General features: G+C 46.0%; 1 protein-coding gene across 2 annotated transcripts in view; it reads left to right on the plus strand.

Moving 5' to 3' along the window:
- The window catches only part of ATG4A (autophagy related 4A cysteine peptidase), a 159,667-nt gene that overhangs the window by 57,645 nt on the left and 80,669 nt on the right, over nucleotides 1-21,353 (plus strand). For both annotated transcript variants that reach the window (XM_085608159.1, XM_085608160.1), the window contains 3 exons: nucleotides 6,695-6,796; nucleotides 17,235-17,307; nucleotides 17,761-17,840. In XM_085608159.1, coding sequence (XP_085464285.1) covers nucleotides 6,695-6,796; nucleotides 17,235-17,307; nucleotides 17,761-17,840 — 255 coding nt within the window. The remainder of the gene's footprint in view (nucleotides 1-6,694; nucleotides 6,797-17,234; nucleotides 17,308-17,760; nucleotides 17,841-21,353) is intronic.

Raw genomic sequence — 21,353 nt, forward strand, 5'->3', positions numbered from 1 at the left:
AGTGTCTAAGTCCATTCTTAGACATTGTAAGTGCAGTGCTGCCATTAAGAGTATATGGTGCTGGAGTTTGTCGTTACGAACTCCACAGCACCATAATGGCTACACTGAAAACTGAGAAGTTTGTATCAAACGTCTCAGCAGATTAAACCCACACTGTTACCAGTGAGGGATTTAATGAAGAATGCACACAGAGGGAATCTTAGAGATGCCCCCTGAAAACTAACCCACCTCTAGTGTCCTGAGTGGCTGCTTTCAGCTGCCACCACCAGACATGTTTCTGGACCCCTGGGTCGAGAGCCTGCTGCTCTCTGGGGCCTGAAACAATGCACATCCTTGGACGAGGTGCCAAGCCTCCTCCACCCGGATGGGAAGGATTCACGAAGGGGAAGCTTCAAAGGCTTGCCACCTTTGTGGGCTTCCTCAGGCCGCTTGCTGCTCTCAGCAACTGGTCCCCACTGGTTCTGACCCCCACTTTGGGCTGGAGAACCGGCGGGAAAAACAAGTGAGGAAGAGAGGTGTGCCCACCTCTGCCAACTCCACCCCTCAGGTGGGGGACGCGAGGTGAAGCACAACTCTCAGTCCACGCCATCTTGAAGATGGGGGGACTCAGCCAGTCAGGGACAGGCTCATGCCCCCCTCCCACTGGAGGGTGGCTTAATAGGGGATGTACCCACCTCAGGGAAGGGACCCATTGGTCTCAAACCTTTTACCTACCTGTAACAACACTAAATCTAGTATTTAGGGGCACCCCTGAGACTTGCTTCATCAGACAAGAAGAAACTACAAGAAGAAGAAGAAGGACCGAACAGCCGCGCAGAAGCTCACAAGAGGAAGACGCCCACTGACTTGGCCACAGCCCTACTGGCCAATCTCCCCCTAGAACCTGCTACTGTGGAATCCCAGTGTGTCCTGCAGCCAGCAAACTCGAAAACCCCGGAGGACCTGCCTGCCTTCAACCCCAAAGACATTGTCTCCCATGAACAACGGATTTGTTCACCTGCAACCTCTGGCACCAGCCAGAAACCGCAAATCGGCACCAAACTGCACCCGCCGTCCACGGCCCGAGCTCAAGTGAATAAACACCAGGAGTAGGTTCCCCCGGCGATACTGATCCGAGATCCGGCAACCCCTGATCTGCCTCAAGCCTCCAGCTGATGCCTGCAGCCTAAATCCAGAATGTCCCCCACAACCGCGACCAGGAGCTAAGAAGATCAGACCCCAAAAGGCACCCCTGCACCCAACGCCCCACGACCTTGTGTGCTCAAGCCGACGGTGCCTAACCAACCCTCAACTTCCCAACTTACCTCTCGAAGTGGTGTTCGCTCCCAGAAGACCTTCGTCCCCAAGCCTGCAGTGCCTTTGCAAACCGAAGGTTCACCATTGAAAACAACAGGGCGCCCGACGTCGAAACAGCACCCTGCACCCGGCAGCCCTAGCCTTTGATGCTACTTTGTTTCCCCATTTGCCCTGAGCTAAAGTCCAGGAGCTTTGCTCCCAAGCCAAGTGGTATGCTAGCCAGCAGCCACCAACCGGAGGCCCCCTACCCCCATTGGATAATATTGGGCCTCAGCACTCTGCACCCGGCCGTCCTAGTGCAGCTGAGGGTGTAACAAGAGTGCATCCTTGACCCTGTGGGAACCCTTGTTCTAACCCCAGACGCTCAACTCCAAAAACCGATTACTTACCTGGTAACCATTAACTTAATTTCTCTCCATAGGAACCTATTGACTGTTTTCTCTGAAAAATGTTCTAAGTGTGGAGTTGATCTGTATGGAAACCTGAAAAATAACAATTGTGCAACACTGACTTTACTTACCTCTTCTCTATTAAATGTCCCAGTGTGATATCTAGGCCTATCACACTGAGTAGAAAAAGTATCTAAAAAGTAATCACAAAAGTAACGTAAAAGTAACTTACCTGTAATTTTCACTGCAAACTCGATACAAAGTATATGTACAGCATTCCCCAGTATTGCATTACCAGTAATTCAAACTGTAACCATTTCAAAGTACATTTACAACTGCATTTTCAAACTTTATATTTACTGCAAAGTATTTATCAACTTACCCGTGCCAGGCTTGCTTGGTTCTAGGAAATAAAAACCCTAAAAGAATATTTTTATACAAAAACAATTGGTCTGAAGTTCATTCGTTGTGTCTGTGAATTCATTTGCTGACTGAGTGTGTACAACAAATGCTTAACACTGTCCTCTGATACTAGGAACATGTTCCAAGCCTAGCACAGGGGCTCCTGTGAATAGGACAATTGCACACCGCCATCATCCAGCTCCGAGCGACCCAAAGTCCCTCAGCCAACACCCCACCCCAGAAAGTTTGGTGGTGCAGGCCTCTACTTCCCAGGGCGCATTCCCTTCTGCACCTCCGGATAGAGAATCCAAGAGACTGGACTCATTTGGGAAGAAGTGGTTTTCTTCCTCCAGTCTGGCTTTGCGGTCGGTGAATGCCGCATGTTAATTGGGCCGTTCCTCCCACTCTCTTTGGAAGACGGTTGCGCAGGTGCTGCCACAAGTCTCGGAGGAGGCCCGGGCTGTGCTCTCCCAAGCTGTCAAGGAAGGGAGAGATGCAGCAAAATTTGCCATACAGTGTGGATTAGATATGACCGATTCGCTGGGCAGGTCGATTTCAGCGACGTTGGCCTTGAGGCGCCACACCTGGCTTCGTGCAATTGGCTTCTCGGGGGATGTCAAAGCCAATTTGATGGACATGCCCTTTGATGGAACCCGCCTTTTTGGGGAAAAGGCAGACTCGGCCCTGGTCAGGTTCAAGGACTCTCGAGCTATGGTTATATGCATGGGCCTCTGCTCCACTCCTCATGGCCAGTCTTCCTTTCGCCTCTTTCATGTCAGCGGAAGGGGTTTGCAGCTGCGTCAGCCCTATCCTAGCCACTGTGCCGTTAAGACTACCCAAGCCATGCGTGGACATGGACGCGGACGCGGTACATTCCGTCCTAGGAATGGTGGCCAGAAGTCGTCTACCACACTGCCCCCAGCAGCCGCAGCCTCTAAGCGCTCCTAGGCTGATTCTGCAGGACCACACTATTCCAGTGGGTGGGAGAATTCGTCATCATCTCCCATGCTGGAGATCTATAACATCAGACAAGTGGGTCTTGCAGATCATCCAGGAGGGCTATTCCCTTCTTTACCTCCTACTATTCTGCCGAGTTAGGTACGTCTGGTGGAGGATCATTTAAAGCTGCTCCAAGAGGAAGTTACAGCTCTTTTGGCCAAAGGAGCTATAGAAAGGGTTCCAGTTTCAGAAGTGGCTGTTATTCCCGCTACTTTCTGATTCTGAAAAAGAACAAGGGGCTTCTGCCCATTTTTGATTTTCGGACCGTCAATCTCTTCCTCAAAAAGGAGAAATTCAAAATGCTTACTTTGGCTCAGGTCTTGTCTGCCCTAGACCAAGAGGACTGGATGGTAGCGTTGGACCTGCAGGACACATATTTTCATATTCCCATCCTGCCGGGCCACAGGCGTTACCTGCGGTTCAAGGTGGGCCGCAAGCACTTTCAGTTTACCGTGCTCCCTTTCGGCCTTACCAGTGCCCCTCGGGTATTCACCAAGGTGATGGCGGTGGTTGCAGCTCAACTGCGCAGGTTAGGGGTGCCAGTCTTCCCCTACCTCAACGACTGACTGTCTAAGGCAGCCTTGCACCAGACAGTCGTCTTCCACCTTCAGGCTACGGTGAACCTCCTGCATTTGCTGTGGTTCTCTATAAAAGTGCCAAAGTCACACCTGATTCCTTCTCAGACGCTCCCTTTCATTGGAGCTGTTCTGGTCACAGTGCAGTTTCTGGCTTATCCTCCCGAGCAGCGAGTCCAGGATATTCAGGCTACAATTCCTATATTTCAAACTCTATCCTGGATTTCGGTGAGACTGACTCTGAGGCTGTTGGGCCTCATGGCCTCCTGCATCCTGTTGGTAAGATACGTGAGATGGAATATGTGGGCTCTGCAGTGGGACTTGAAGTTCCAATGGCACAGCATCAGCGAAATCTCACCGACGTGGTTCAGATCTTGTAAGGAACTGCGAAGGATCTGCAGTGGTAGTTAATGAACTGAGAATGGGTCAACGGCAGACCTCTCTCCCTTCCCCAACCAGATTTCACAATCGTGACGGATGCGTCACTTCTGGGATGGGGCGGCGACTTGGGAGAGATGGAGATCAGGGGTCACTGGTCTCCGGCAGAGATGGGGCTCCACATAAACTTGTTGGAGCTCCGAGTGATTCGCTTGGCATTGAAAGCATTTCTTCCCTCTGTCACGGGGAAGTTGGTGTAGGTGTTCACTGACAACACCACCGCCATGTGGTACTTCAACAAGCAAGGCAGGGTGGGGTATTGGACTCTTTGTCGAGAGGCCCTGCGTATCTGGACATGGCTGGAACAGCAGGGCATAACCCTGGTGGGTCAACACCTGACAGGTTCTCTGAATACCAGGGCAGACAATCTCAGCCGTCGATGCCTGCCGGATTACGAATGACGTCTCCAGTCGGAGGGGGCGCAAGGTCTCTTTCAGCAGTGCGGAGAACCTTGGTTAGATTTGTTCGCCTCCGAAGAGAACGCACAATGTCAGCAGTACTGCGCGCTGGAGTTTCCAAGGCGGCTATCGCTCGGTGACGCGTTTCGTCGCAAGTGTAGCTCAGGCCTGTTGTACGCCTTTCTGCCCATAATACTCCTGCCCAGGGTTCTGAAGAAGATCAGGAGCGACCGGGCCCAAGTCATTCCTTTGGCTCCGGACTGGCAAGGAGAGTCTGGTATCCAGAGCTTCTGAGAATGAGCATCGATCCTCTGATCAGGCTGCCCCTTCGGGAGGATCTTCTGTTGCAGCAGCAGAGGAGGGTTCTCCACCCGCACCTGTCAACTCTGCGCCTCCATGCGTGGAGATTGAGCGGCAACAGTTGATGGCTTTTGACCTGCCTCCCAAAGTCTGTAATGTTATTCTGGCAGCCAGGCGGACCTCCGCTAAGTCGGTATGCGCCTGCCGTTGGCAGAAATTTGTATTATACTGTACAGAAAGGTCTATTGACCCACTTTCTGCTTCTCTTTCTACTGTCCTTTTATTCATTCTAACCCTTGCTCAGCAGAGCTCTGCTTTGGAGACTCTCAAGGGTTACCTCTCTGCTCTGTCTGCTTTTTTGCGGCTGCCAGACCAGACTTCTCTCTTTAAATCTCCTGTTGTAAATAGATTTCTTAAAGAGCTGGCTCACTTGGTTCCATCCACGCCCTTTATTATGCCCCAATGGGACCTTAATTTGGTCCTCACGTACCTGATGTGTGCTCCTTTCGAGCCTTTGCACAATTGTCCCCTCTGGCTGTTGACCATCAAAACAACCTTCTTAGTGGTAATTACATCAGCCCGGAGGGTGAGTGAATTGCATGCATTATGCAGCACACCACCTTATCTTATGTCCTTTCTGTACAAAGTGGTACTTCATACCAGGGCATCATTTTTACCAAAGGTTGTGACCCCATTTCATCTGGGCCAATCCATTACTTGGCCCACCTTCTTTGCTCCCCCACTTCCCTCTAAGGAAGAGGAGCGTCTCCACCGTCTGGACCCAAATAGAGCATTGTCGTTCTTCCTTGACCGCACAAAAGTGTTCCGGTGGATGACCAACTCTTTGTGGGGTATGTGGGAGCAAAGAAGGGAAAGGCAGTGCAGAAAAGAACCATCTCTTGCTGGGTTATTCTCTGCATTAAAATATGTTATGCCTTGGCGAAGAAGCAGCCCCCTGAGGGATTAAGAGCCCACTCCACCAGGGTAAAGGCTGCGACTACGGCCTTGGCTCGGGCTGTCCCAGTCCAAGACATCTGTCAGGTAGCGACGTGGGCATCATTGCACACGTTCGCAAAGTATTATTGCCTTGATGGTCAAGTGCGCAGGGATGGGCACTTTGCTTGTTCAGTCCTGCAAGACTTCTTAGTCTAGGTCATGAGTCCGCAACCCACCACCATGAGGGTATGGCTTGGGTATCTGATTCAAAGGTAAGGAATCTGCAGCTAGAAGTCTCTATCAGATGAATAAGTTACTTACCTTCGGTAACGCATTATCTGGTAGAGACTCTATCTAGCTGCAGATTCCTTACAGCCCCACCCATGCCTCCCCGCTTTGCGACTGATGTAGCGGATCTAGGGTTACTCCCCTTTCAGGGCCCTAGTTTTGCACACAATTACGTCAATCACTTTGTGGCTCTGCGCTTCTGGCATGAAAAATACGAAAAGCACTGATGTCTGCGCGCCTAGGTGGCGCCTTTATAGGCACTGCAACGTCATAACCGACGTTGACGTCATGCGAGCCAAATGGAGCCACCCGACGTCGCGCGCAAGGGGTATTGCTCAGCAAAAGTTTCTGGCTCCAGCCTGACGTCTGGGAAATTCAAAGGTAAGGAATCTGCAGCTAAATAGAGTCTCTACCAGATAATGCGTTACCAAAGGTAAGTAACTTGTTCTTCTAGCTCTTCCTAAGCCTGTCTTTGACTTTTGCCTGATTCTCTTGTTTGGCCAATGTACCAAATCCCTTCAGTGCCCTTGGTACAAGTCCTGGTGGTATAATGGTATGGTGTAACATGCAGAAGATGTACATTGTGAGAACACCCAGCTCTAATACATAATTTGCAAACCAAATATTTGCCATACAACCTTATTCTTTTTTGTTTTCTTCTCTATTTCTCTAGATTGGAGGTGGGAGATACACAAAAAACAGCCAGAGAGATACCGCCGAATATTGCAGTGTTTCTTAGACCGTAAAGATTGTTGCTATTCCATTCACCAAATGGGTAAATACACTTCAATGTGCTGGTCACCATGTGGCGTTGATATTTTTTTGAGATCTTCCAAACATTCTTAAACACTCTTCGATGTAGTTATGCCATGAGCTCTTGACCCCTCTTTTTCAAGTGTGATCTTATGTTTGCAACCAGTAAAAAAGGTTAATGTCCCAGGTTCACTTACCTTAAATACCATATACTGTTACCACATTTTTTATTTGTCCTGATCTTCTTTGTTTCATTTCTATGCGTAACTCTTTTACATTTGACTACGCAAATTCCTACGCCTTGCTCAGAGCTGCCTTTGAAGTTCACAACAAGGGATGGATACTAAAACAGGAATATTTATCATTGCGTGTTGGTCAACTAACTATTTTATAGTTGGGGTAATAACATTACAACTGCTGCAGGCATCTTCCAGTGCCTCCATGTGACACTCGCCCCCAGTCAAGAGATCTGGGTTAAATCCATGGAGAGCAGGGTCACGACTGATTTGCATATCGCTGGGTCCATACTGGGGTGGCATTTTGAGCAAAAGACCAATGGATTTAACTGGGGGTGAGTATTTGAAAAGTTTCAGCACTCCGTCCATCATCTTGTTGTGTTTGCTCAAACTGGATGTCCTGTCCACTGTACAGACATCAATGCACTATTAATAGGGTGATGGGACATCAGGCGCATTTTGGACAACGTTCTGCATTCAACTCAAACTCTCAGTCTACCCCTAAATCTTTAGAGTGACAATTATATATACACCCTACCGCCAGTTAACACACCTCACCTACCTGCCCTTTGTGCTATCGCCATGTAAAAAGCCAAGACACAGGTTGACAGAGTCCCTCAACCCACAGCTATTTTAGGGAGAAGACACTCTCCCCTCAACCAAGTGAGCAGAGGCCGATTCATCTCATCAACTTGTGACTCATCACCAAATCTGCATATTCAATCGCTGTGTGTCTTAATAGTGTTTTTACCCCCTTCTGCCAGAAGCTGTGTCTTCAATTGCGAGAATGGCACAAGAGGTTGTTGTCTACCGACCTCTTAAATGCAAAAGGAGCTGCTTACTAAATACATTTTGTGCTTAGCTAGGTGTAAATATCTCCAAGGGGTTAAAGACGGTGCCTTTGTTCTTTCAAAAACACTTGCAAACATAGTTTGTGTGTTTAAATAAAATATACCAAATGCTTTTTATTTGATGAAGGAGCTTTAACATGTATATCACACATTACACTGATTAGATTTAAAAGCGTATTACTTTGAGTCATTTCTAAGCTCAATTGCTCTTTTTTATATAGAAAATGTACGCAATTTATCAAAAATAATAAAATGCTTTTTTAGAATAATGTTGTTGTTTAGTTTAGTCTTGTGCAGCCATGCTCCCATTGCAGAGCGCTAATAGATATATTTCTATGTTAATGGCCCCGTCCCTATACCCTTGCCCTGTCTATCCCTCTTTGATATGTACAGCACGCAAACCTGTGTTCTATATACAGTGATGAAAAAACCCAGTCCTCCATCCCCATTCTTCCCCTGATGATAGCTCCATACTATAAAAACACATTCACTATATACATTCACTATAATGGAGCTCAAAGTGATTGTCAGTGACTGAGATTAATTTGAGCATTCCACCCGTCATGTGTTTGTTTTCAAAGGGCGGATGTGTGCCTCTCTTCTAGAGTCCATCATTGCCTGTCCTCTGACTGGGCAACATGTAAGATGGGATCTATCCCCTAAGACTTTGGGGCAATCCATGGGATCGCACACTGTCGCCGATAGCTAAAGCACGGTTTGCCAGATAAAGACAGTTTTCAAATGTTGTGATCGGCTCAGTTCACATAAGCAAGTCTAACTCATGACCTTCATCCTTCCGACACCATCCTCTTTTCACTTCGGTCCATCCTGTGCTCCTGACTAACGAGTCAAACGTGAGGCTGGTGAATTCTGTTAAAAGATACCGTGCATTCAGCGATAACCATGCTTATTTTATTTTGAGTGCACCTATTAGAATGGATTTTAGAACCCACCACAATATGAAATGCCCTCAAGTTTCCTAGCCTGGTTTTGACCTTTCAACACCGAAACCTGTACACTCTGCTGCACCCAGCAACCTTCCCTCTGAGTTACTTTGCTCTATTCTTCAGTCTTCTTGATAGGTGACAATTCACTCGACCTTGGGACCACAAGAAAGCAACCCCATAAGTGTATGCATACATCTACAGCACAAGGAAATTAAGGCATATTTGAGGTAGCATTCCTGTTACTAGCACTGAGAACTAGGTTCCTAGCACCTGTCAGCACTATGCAAAGCAATAAAATACATGAATACCAGGTTTGGCAAGGTGATGACTTCTCTTTTGTTCATGGCCATCTTTCGGTGACTCATGCTTCACACTCAGAATCTGACCTGGGTTCCTCCTGGCTTGCACAACAAGGTAGGTACAAAAGAGGTTTATTTGGATGATTGTCCATAAAACATTATAGAAAACACATAAAACAGTCATGGTGTAAAATTAATTTAAAACCCATCAGCCCAAACCATCATCCCCTACCCCTCCCCACTGTAATCCATCATTAAAACTCTGTTTGACAGAACGTAAAAAACGAGCAATTCCTACTGCCACATCTAAATAACGCATATCTGCCAGCAACTCTACAGCCTTTATCCTTTGTACAGTTCTGTATTTAAAAAAACAAGGGTCTTAAAAACTTAATGCGGCATGAAAGATAAAAAGCACAGACCATAAGTATATGCAGCAAAGAACATTTTACATTCAGGGGGCAGGGACAAAAAAACAATATTATCCTGCACCCTGGCCCAACCAGAGCGGGATGAATGGATTGGATTACAGTCGGCTCCTGCCCTTTCACAACAAAATGTTGAGTTGCTGGCCCAGTTACCGAAGAGCCAGCCATACCCGCATACAAATACTCATTAGATGAAAGAAGCTCTGTTCCACAGACCGTGGTAGGTTACCCAGAGGGAGAAAAGGTTCTTTAAGAGGAGCAAAGTAGGAGTGCTCATGAATGGATCGACACAGCTACAAGAGATGGAGATAGAAATATATCCAAAGGCCCACTATGGGGCAAAGCGTAGGATAGAATCTTCAACTGAATATGTATTTTTATTGAATATGTTAATGAGTCATCAAATCTTTGACATTCATTTGTCTTTGTACAAAATATACCTTAAAGTGGATATTCAAGCATAAGCATGTGATTAGTAACAGCCCTGGTCGTCTATGAGGTTCAACACTTACACAACGGACCAACTGTTGGATCACAAAATGATACTTTTAGTAACTGCTAACCCCAAATTATCACTGGTACCAGGTTGTGAAATAGTCCTTGGGTTGATGTTGGACCCTATGAAGTGTTGAGGTTCTCCCAGCACCCTCTTTACGCACACCTTCAAGGACCCCAGAACCCTGCCGGTCCATCGATGTAGCCTTCTCTTGGCACCCTACTTCTTGCAGAACATTACCCCAAAGGCATTACTTCCTGCAGTGAATAGTTGGGAACATTGTGACCACCATTAATCAGTCTATCTCTCCTCTTTAGTGCCACCCCAGTGGAAAACACAAAACGTCCCCCCACCCATATCAAGTCTTGTTGTGTACCTTTGTATAGATGTGCAAAGCTTGAGATAGACTATATACCTCGTCTTGCAGCTCGATAAGCTTCTTTCAGGCAGTGCTACCCTGTGTGTGAGGTTGCCATATGACATGCTGGCCCACAATGGAGCTTTTCGTTCTGTTAGGTTTGGAGACACCTTTAAGCCCCTGGTGTCACCTCACAGATCAGCTGCGCTTGTTTATTTAACTGGGTATCTTTACCAGTGCCCCTCCACATTTTTAGGTCTCAGTCTGACGTAAGCAGCGCATGCGCTGCTCTCGTCATACGAGGCTTCTTGGGAGCGATACGATTCCAGAAGCCTCGTCCCAACTCCGCCTTTAGTTTTGATTTGTGCGCATCGTTTGGTGTCACAAATTATGCCAAAGGCAGTGCAATGATTGCACGGAAGGCATGTCAATCGCTGCGTGTTGCCACCCTGTCTCCTTTTAGCCATGCCGAGTGGGATTGGATCTCTTACCGCGGCATGACACAGAAGGTTTAGTATTAGCTTGACGCACTTTTTTTTATGCTTGTTTTTTGTCCTTATAGCGAGCGCACACCACTCGCGGGCTTAACTAAACGCCTGCTTTCATTTTCACCGTTGCGGGTTTTATTATTTTAATTTGGAGACCGCGTGCCTTTTAACTGAAGGCCCGCTTTCATTTTAACATCGCGGGTTTCATTATTTAAATTTGGAGAGCTTAACTACATGCCCACTTTCATTTTCACCGTTGCAGGTTTTATTATTTTAATTTGGATGCCGCGCGCCTTTTAACAAAAAGCCCGCTTTCATTTTAACATCGCGGGTTTCATTTTTAAATTTGGAGAACTACAAGCCTGCTTTCATTTTAACATCGCGGGTTTAATGGCGACAGCTTGTTTTGCTGATGTTTGAAGTTTCGGAGGCAAATGGCGTGGGAGTGTCTGTGACTGCTTCTGCCTGTACCATGCCTGTTCTGTGTGCCTGTGGGACGTTTGCACCTCTCGTCTGTGTGTCTGGGAAGCTTGCGCCGCTTCTGCTGCCTGTACTATGCTTGCTCAGTGTGTCTGGGACACGTGCACCGCTTGGCATGTACTATGCTCTGTCGGGTCGAGTTCGCGCTCTATAAATTTGGAGAACTACAAGCCTGCTTTCATTTTAACATCGCGGGTTTAATGGCGACAGCTTATTTCGCTGGTGTTTGAAGTTGCGGAGGCAAATGGCACGGGAGTGTCTGTGACTGCTTCTGCCTGTACCATGCCCGTTCTGTGTGCCTGTAGGATGTTTGCACCTCTCGTCTGTGTGTCTAGGAAGCTTGCACCGCTGCTGCTGCCTGTACTATGCCTGCTGAGTGTGTCTAGGATGCTTGCATCGCTTGGCATGTGCTCTGCTCTGTATGTTTTTTGTGGGGTTGGTGATACTGGTGAAGGCCTTTACACTACAGACTATGGGGGAGGGTGGTGCGAGGTGTGTCCGTGTCGATCCCTTCACGTGCCCTGTGGCCTCCATGTCCTGCCCATGGCCCCCGTCATCAGCTGGCAGATACCCGCCTAGGGCATGCGCCTCAAAGTGGTCATCTACTCCAGTGAATGAGCATCCTCGTCTAATCCTGGACACGCCCTGGGCCTTCCTTTCACGAAGCAGTGCATTCTGGTACTCGTAGTTCGGGGGGACAGTGACGTACAGAGGGCCAGAAGGGCACAGGTTACAGCTTTACACAGAGGCTGACACTGGAGTTTTCCCTTCATTAAAGTGGGGAGGGAGGGAGCCAGTCCCTGCATGACCCGGGCCCCCAGGGTCAGAGCCTGCCCCTTGACCTTCACCCCCCAAGGTCACACGGCACAGCTCAGTGATGGGGCAGACTTTCGCTGCCGACTATCAAATCCATATAGACAACCCCCTACCGTTGCGGCACACATACCTACATACATTCCAAAAGCAAACAGACTTACTCATCTCCGTACCACAGAGACAGACCTACCATCCTACAGTTCCCCATACCTTACAGACATGTATGTAAATCCCTGTACTTCAGACATACCTATGTAAAATTAACATCATACAGTAACACATACTATACATATCTACATAAAATCCCCATACTATACAAACTTACAGCCCGCACACCATACGGACACCCATACAGTCCCCATACCACCATACGGGCACGCGCACAGTCCGCATATCCTACACATACAGTTCCCTTACCATACGGGCACGCACACAGTCCGCATATCATACACATACAGTTCCCTTACCATACGGGCACGCGCACAGTCCGCATATTATACACATACAGTTCCCTTACCATACGGGCACGCACACAGTCTGCATATTATACACATACAGTTCCCTTACCATAAACACACATACAGTCTCATAGCCCAGGGGACCCGCCGCCCCTTGCAAACAGGCTTCTAGGCTGAAAATGTATAAGATTTTTAAAAACAAGACACGCCGTCCTTCCTCCACCCTCAAAATTGTGCACTAGTTGACTTTACGCTTTTACAGTCACTTGTGTAGCGCACATTCTTCGGCGTGGCCTCAGAGCACAACTTTGGTAAACTCACATTAACATCCTTTCTAGGCAGTCAATGATTGTTTTATTCACACAGACACTGGAAACCTCGAAAACGGGTGACAGAGGGTTTGTGGTCTTTCTCGGTACACAAGACTAGTGCAGCAAATTAGAATCCCAAAATGATTTATGTTGTAGTTAAAGGGTGAAATCCATGACACAGTTAAATGAAGTAACTACTTTATTGGAGCGCAGAGACAGCGTTCATCACCTCACAGAAGTCAGCTCACAACTGGCATTTCCCCACACCATAGCAACCCTAGAACCATAAGAGAATCTTGCACTTAAAGCCACAGAACATAAAAGGACTCTAGTATTGTAATCTAAGATTACAACACATCCTCCTTTCTTCATCTTATTTACAAATGCTCCTATTGACATATCATGTTCAACTATTGTGTAACATATAGAATAGACCTAGTAATAATAATAATATGCTAGCAAAAAACATATAGAACTGACCTAGTAGTAAGAATAATATTAACATAGCCATAAACCATTAGTAAACAAAATACCTTAAGACAGAATTTTTTTTCTTTCTTTCTTTTTTTTTTTTTTGAAGAGTTCTCACACTCGTAACCTTGTTAATTTTAAGTAAACAAAACTTAGTTCCCACAGATACAGTGAACTCCTAAGAATCCCCACAAACATAATCTTGTAGGTACCTAGGAGGACACCTGGGTCTTTGAGGTCTTGATCTATTAATAATATTATCACCACCCCCACTCAAGGATGTGCCAAAAGACCCACCACTCGCCTCATCATCACTCATGAGCAAATGAGGATTAAAATTCCCTTCTTCCTCACTACTCTCATTCTCCTCACCCAGTTCATTTTTCTTGTATAGTGCTACTCTCCTAAGATTCCAACTTTCCCCATTATACAGTGTTACATGTCTGCTGTGAACCATCTTCACTTTATACGGACCACGAAACTTAGTAAACCCAGTACCTACGTGACCAGGTTTAACCTTAACGCAATCATTAGGTTTTATCCTTACACTACTTGTGGGAACTTCCCTATCTCCTCCCTTGTCAAAACTCAGATTTGCCAGACCTATGCTACCCTTCAACCATGCTGGAACCAATTTGGTGCCTGCAGAGCGTCCTCTCATCACTGTAAATGGTATTTTCCCAGACACTGTATTTTCTGTTGTACGGTAAGCCCATACTAATTCTTCCACCATCTTTTGTATATCACCTCTACTCGCTATAGCCATTTGAATCACTCCCTTTGTCATACGGTTTGCCCTCTCAACCATACCATTTCCCTGTGGGTTATATAAAGATGTTCTTGTATGTAGAATCCCACATGACTTCAAAAATGTGGTCATTTCACTCGAAGTTAACTGTGTGCCATTGTCTGTAATCAATTTGACCGGATAACCCTCTTCTCTAAAAATCTCTGATAAAACTGAGATAGTACTTTTGGTAGTAATTTCTCTGACAAACTTTACAATCAACCATTTTGATGTGACATCCACCAGAACTACAGCAAACCTCAAATTATAATTAATATTAGAAAAAGGACCAATAAAATCCAAACAAACAGTGCGCCACGGTAGCTCAGGATCAGCTATTTTCCCCATATCAGATTGGTTACTCCATTGTGCTATGCACGCGTGGGTTCGTATCCCATCCTCGTCGCCATTTGTTGTAGTTAAAGGGTGAAATCCATGACACAGTTAAATGAAGTAACTACTTTATTGGAGCGCAGAGACAGCGTTCATCACCTCACAGAAGTCAGCTCACAACTGGCATTTCCCCACACCATAGCAACCCTAGAACCATAAGAGAATCTTGCACTTAAAGCCACAGAACATAAAAGGACTCTAGTATTGTGATCTAAGATTACAACAATTTACTAGCTACTCTTAAATCGGGTGGTTGGTAAACTCTCACGCGGTTGTGGAAAGGTAGGAAACAACGCCGTTTCTAGAGGAAGCTGTTGTGCAACTTAAACCACAAAATTGGTAAGTAAAGTGTGTGTGCGCGTGTGATGCACAGAAGCAAAACAAATACATGCGTTTTAGGCAATATTGTTAAACGTTTCCAGAGATAGTCACTGATGCCGAATTTATGTCAAGTATAGATTATACATATATTCACATACACACGCGCTCGCATATATGTACATTTGCTTGTTTATGTTGGAGATGTAGAAATACACACACTCCATAAATAGAATTTCATGTTTATAGTTCATGATTATAATTCATTTACAAACAAGCACAGATTACAAAAACTCTGCGTGGCAATGCACATGGTAGTAGGCGCTGTAAAAACGCGCTTAAAATACCATAGCACAACCATAAATAAAACATTTTTAAAAAGCAAGTATTTTTTTCAATATGGCATAACGAACGCACTCAGAAGATACATTAGTGTAAATGGGGCCACTAATCCCTCCAGAATTCCCAAGTTTTCTTTCCTTTCGCGACCGAGGGTGTTTGTGACCTCTTGTCCGAATTTAGGCGCTTTGTGGCCTGGCAGCCATTCATGCTGCGAAACAGCAGAGCCTTATTTCCCAGGCTGACACTGGAGTTTTCCCTTCATTAAAGTGGGGCGGGAGAGAGCCAGTAGTCCCTGCATGACCTGGGCCCCCAGGGTCAGAGGCTGCCCCTTGTGCTTCACCCCCCCAGGTCACACGGCACAGCTCCGTGATGGGGCAGACTTTCGCTGCCGCCCATAACCGCCCCGGGACCCGTAGAAGGTCTGTGGAGAGCTGGAAGCGCTTTGAGGCAGCGCCAGGGGGAATGTGCGCTATACAAACAAGGGCGCTGCTGTGACATCATAACGGGGTCAGGGGACAGGCTGCAGCATATTACACGTCATCTCTGTGGGTGGGGTGGAGGGGGGGGCAGGACAGAAGGAGCGCCCCCTGCTGCACCCTCCATCCCGAGGAGGGACACGGAAACTCTACATAGGACTACATTTCCCAGAACGCACTGGTCGAGTACATTAAAGCATGGGGCGGCGACATAGTGTCAAGGTGACTTCACACACTCCTGGAGGGCAGAGAGCACAAAAGTGCGAGTGCGCCACTGCACTACAACTTCCAGAATGCACTGGTTTGTTCCATGAAAGGCTTGGGCACGAGCTGCGCACAGGACTCCTGGAAGGAAGCCATTCTACGCTTACGGCCATCTCCACCACCGCCTCGGGGATCCCTACAGACCTAAGTCCACCGCCTGTGAATGTAACACAGAGAGGATGTGGTCTGACGGCCAGAGCTGCCGACCTTGGAGCTGGTGAAACCAAGGTTCGAGCCTCGGGGTCGACTCTTCATCCTGTGATTCTGGGGAAATCATTTATTCTCCCTGTGCCTACCAAAAAAAAATAAAAAAATGAATGTGTCCTTGTGTAACGTAACCGGAGCTTATGTAAAGCGCTCCAATACCTTCGGGTCGAGTTCGCGCTATATAAACTGCAAAAAACAAACAAAAAAAAACACTGGCTGAACGACAGCAACAATTTCATGCTCTGTAAATATGTAATGTATAATTATACAACCCTAATCGCTTTTTACAATGTAATCTTGTGTGAACTTGCAACGTATACATATGTAACTCTAACCACTAGTATCTGTAGTAGACGTGTGTACTTACTACCATTCTTATGTGAATTTAGAGTTTTTCTGTTTCTAACTTTTATGTAACTCATGTCCTCTGAAGTCCTTATGTAACTTAATTGGTTCTTTTGTAAAGCGCTCTGACACCTTTGGGTAAAGTTGGCTCTAGATAAAATGGCATTAAATAAATAACCAGCATTAAAAATGCAATAGGTCTTGCCTTTGATTAAGTTAAAGCCATTTGCTTTGCGATAGAATACCATTAGCAAAGCAAATGGCTTTAACTTAATCAAAGGCGAGACCTATTGCATTTTCAATGCTTGTTGATTCGGTTCTGACTACAAATCTACTGACCTACCATCATTAACTGATGGAGACTTACATAAAGGAAAAACATACAGGAGGGAAATGCTCCAATTTGTTTTGAAGTGCACTTACCATTCGCACCCCAAGGTGTGAAGTATTCCCAGTACTGGCTAATTCGAGGGGACCTGATGCTCTACAGTATAGAAGTCAGATATTAGTTCAATAAAACACCCTAATACAACCTGACGTCATCCTTAGATGGCAGCTTCAGTATGCTGGATCTGTGCACTGACCTTTAAACACAGGAGGGCTTGCTTGCTTGCCTGGAGTCTGTCTGTTCTTGCCTTTACTAGCTTCATTGATGCCTTTCTCACCAGCATATGTTTTCATGTTTCCAGCACAAATGGGGATTGGTGAAGGGAAGTCGATAGGAGAGTGGTTTGGACCGAATACGGTGGCACAAGTTCTAAAGTAAGTAACGCATCACAGTTTAGTAGCATTTGATCTCTTATTTAGTGAACCTTTTGTAATCATAGCCGGAATAAGCATGCCACTTGTGTAAGGGGTGTATGTCAGCAGAAGTGGTTGAGTTACACAGACGAGGAAACTCCTTGAAGAGTCGCCTGCTGGCTCCCACCATGGGGCAGTAATCCAGGGCCATGGTCTGCCCAGGAGTGAAGATCTGGGATGTTAAAGGTTTTGTTTGTGTGAGAAAGTATTTGCCATGCTCCGCAGCTATTCCTGATAAATGCATCTATAAAGGCCCATTATTAAATCCTTGAATGTTTCTTGAAAGTCTTCCTTTCCTGTATTACTCTGTTGCTTTCTCGAGTCGCTCTGTTGCTTTTTCTATTGCTTTACTCTGTTGCTGTCTCAAAGACCACCATATTTCTGAATTAACATTCCATTGTACATTTCTTTCAGAAAACTTGCTGTTTTTGATGAGTGGAATTCTCTAGCTGTGTATGTGTCGATGGACAACACGGTGGTCATTGAAGACATCAGTAAGAAATCATTTTCTTATTGTCAAAAATATTGTTGTATTTGATAATCTTCCTCGAATCTTCCTTTGTTTCGTAAAGCACTGTGGATGAGTCTCTAAAGCAGGGGTCTCCAACGAGTAGCTCGGGAGCTACTGGTAGCTCGTCAGTACCTTCAAAGTAGCTCTCAGGGGTGAAGTCAAGCCCAGTATAAAATTCAGAGAGTAGGTGACTATTAAAGAAGGCAGCACTGCTCATCTCAAGACCCTTAGAGTGACAGTCACCAAAACCTATGTCAGTAACTCATACTAACACTCAAACACACACTGTATCGGCTTATAGGGCCTGCCACTTGACACTCTATATCCAATCTCAATATAACTTAGCCACAAGGAGATTGACCATGTTCTAGTCCCTGCTTTATCAATCACAACATGTGTGTGAACGGTGGACCATGATAGAAGTAGGCAGCAGTAGCATGCGCAGTAATCAGTGCTGACCCACCAAAGTCTGGGACTGCAGGAGTCAGAGTGAAAATGTGACAGTTGGGTGCATGATCAGCTCAAGACCTTAGGAGAACAGGGGATGATTCAGACCAGAGAAAATTAAGAGACTCATCAGCATTTATGTGCGTTCATAACAAACACTATTGTTTCCTGAAAGCTACGCCTGGTGTCAAGCCCCAGCAAATGTGTATGCTAGCCCCCATTATAAGGGTGTTATCTCTGATATAATTGTGTCTGTTCCTGGCATAATAGTGCCAATGGCATAATAATGGTCATCCTTTATTATTTTGAGTATTTTTAGTCAAGTTGTGCTATACTGACAGCCATCATTTACATACTAGGAGCATGACTGGCCTACATTTAGCTATTCCTGGAATAAAAATGGTCATGACTGATATATGGTTTCTGGCTTTTCTTATGGAAAATTGAGCTTGTTTGCCCAAAGTGGAAAGTGGTATTTGATAGAAAAATGTGCATTTTCAGAAACTAAACTGATGAATGATAATTCAAGTTAAGCTGGGGAGACCTACTGTTGTACTTATGTCCTTTGTGCCGTAGGGCATGTCAAGATTTGAATGTTGCTTCATAAGTCAGGTGGAGGCATTTTATATTGATGAACGTTTTCCTGGCATTTCTGATGGTAACCGCACCTGGAGTACTTGGGTGGTAACTACTGATAATCCTGCTTAGGGTGGTCATAGTGCAGTCACTGTTTTACAGTTATAAAATTGGGTAGCAGCTCAGGAAGACATTCTTTGAGCAGAAGTAGCTCTCACTACAGAAAAGGTTGGGGACCCCTGCTCTAAAGGGACTTTCAAAGTTAGAGCCTTTATTGTGAATACTGCACATTACTCTGCATTGTGTTCTCATCACCATGTAAATAGATTCCTAAAATGTTGAGATCATAGAGTTGCATTTCACGTAAGGACTGCCCCTTGTTCTCTTTGGTGCTGACGGCACCCCAACGAAGGACAGGTTGTGGGGCTGGACAAGCAGCCCCCACTCTAGCATGCTGGACTGGGGCGCGGGGCTACTGCTAACCAACACAATATCTAAAGCAGTGCTTGGTTGGGTGATGGACTGGCCACATACCCGTGCAGTGTTGCCCCTCCTGAGGCAGTGCAGCGTTGCAGGAACCGAAACCATGCGCATTGTGTTTAGCGTCACTGGTGTATCCTTTGCTTCTTATACATCCCTGGCTCCTGGTCTACCTATGATGACAGTACTTCTCTTCTATTACAAAGCTCACCTAATAGTGTTCATCAAATGCTACCCATATGTGACTTCACATAAAGGTTTCTATTATACAACAGGAGGCAACTTTATACAATTACATCATTCTTGAGTTCAGTATATTTTTAATCTTACGAATGCTTTTATGAAGGTCCAGTCAATATGGTGACAGTGGCCTTCGACTGTATTGGCATTACCCGCAGACCTTACCCTTATAGCTTGCGATGCCCATCACCTGCACATTGAATCTAGTAACCTTTTTTTTAATGAAAGACTTCAGAGGAACTTCCTTCTTTATTGGAAAAATGCATCTGTTTTGTTATATTCTCCACTTGGGTTATCTTGAAGGTACATAAGCAGTGAAGAGAGACGCTTCTTATGACGAGTAGATATTTCTTTCGTTTTTGGGTCTGGATTTGCATTGGCTGGTTGCTGGATACTCATATCTGGCCACCAATTAGCTGCAGCAACTCAGTTGGCGATGAAGTGAATTCTTCTTTTCCTAGCCTTTGCATCAAGCACAGTGGTTTCAGTTCACATAAAAATCTTCAGGGAGTAGGTGCAACTTGCTCTTGACTTATACCTGACTTACTCCTGCCTGAATTTCGACACTTTTCTGCAGAAGAAGGCATACATTTTTGTTTGAATCTGTTTATCATTTTTGTGAAGATTTTCACAAAGTGGTCAGACAGCAAAGGCAATCACAGTTGTAAATATGGCATAAAGTGTTAGCTGGTGAAGTGGGTCGGATGCTTTTGTGTCATATTGCCGCATGTGTTTGCCAATGACGTGAGTAGTGAGTTGTGTAATAGAAATTGGCTGAGTGGTAAGCCTGTGTCCTCCTTTAGCGTCTCATAGGGGCTGAGAGCCCCGTCTTGGGGGAGATCTCCCAAGGTATGTAGGCCAGGTGTATGCCAGTGGTGAGCTCTGCCAATAAGGTGAAGTTGCGGGCTTTAGGTGTACCTAATAGGGCTAGTGCTGGCACATGAGGGGTTTCTAATCGTGTGAGATAGAGACTCCTGCTATAGCAGCAGTATGCCACTCCCAGATGCAGGGTCAGGCGTTTTTGTTCGGGTGCATGGATGGATCTTGGGCAACGTCCAGGCTGGTGATGTATGTCAGCCTTGTCAGCTAGTAGTAGGCCAGCTACCCTTTTAGCTACCCATTGAAGTTGGCAGGCCAGGCAGTATTGTTTGAAATTTGGTACAGCACGCCCACCCTGATATGTGGGCAAGTAGAGCTTCTCAAGTGCCACCCTGCATCGCACTTTGCTGCAAATGAATTCCCTGATGTGCTTTTCAAAAGAGCAAACAAATTGTGTTGGGAGATTAAGGGGTAAGTTAGCAAAGTGAGGTAAGAAGCAGGGGAGGGCCACCATTTTAGGAGGGCCACGCGTCTCATCCCTGATAGAGGTACAGAGCTCTAGATGGTTGTCTGGGATCTTGGGGATGTGACGGCACATGTAAGGTTGCCCTCAAGTAGGTCCATAGGTGAATGATATACTAGTATACCCAAATACCGACATTTATTTTGCTGCCACGGAATGTGTATGTCGTTTAGGGTGAAGTCAGTGTTTGGCAACTCAGGTGGAAAGGGGAACAGACATGATTTTGCCCAATTAACAGTTAAACCAGACAGGGCAGCGAAGCGATTTAGTGTCGGAGCGTTCATGTCGGGGATGGTGTGCACATCTCTGAGATATAAGAGCAAAGCCTCTGCATAAAGGGAGATAGCTTGAATTCCCACAGAAGAATGCATTATAAATCTGATCCTGTATGTGTATGAAACAAAGTCACTT

Source organism: Triturus cristatus, chromosome 5_2, assembly GCF_964204655.1.
Source record: "Triturus cristatus chromosome 5_2, aTriCri1.1, whole genome shotgun sequence".
NCBI lineage: Eukaryota > Metazoa > Chordata > Amphibia > Caudata > Salamandridae > Triturus > Triturus cristatus.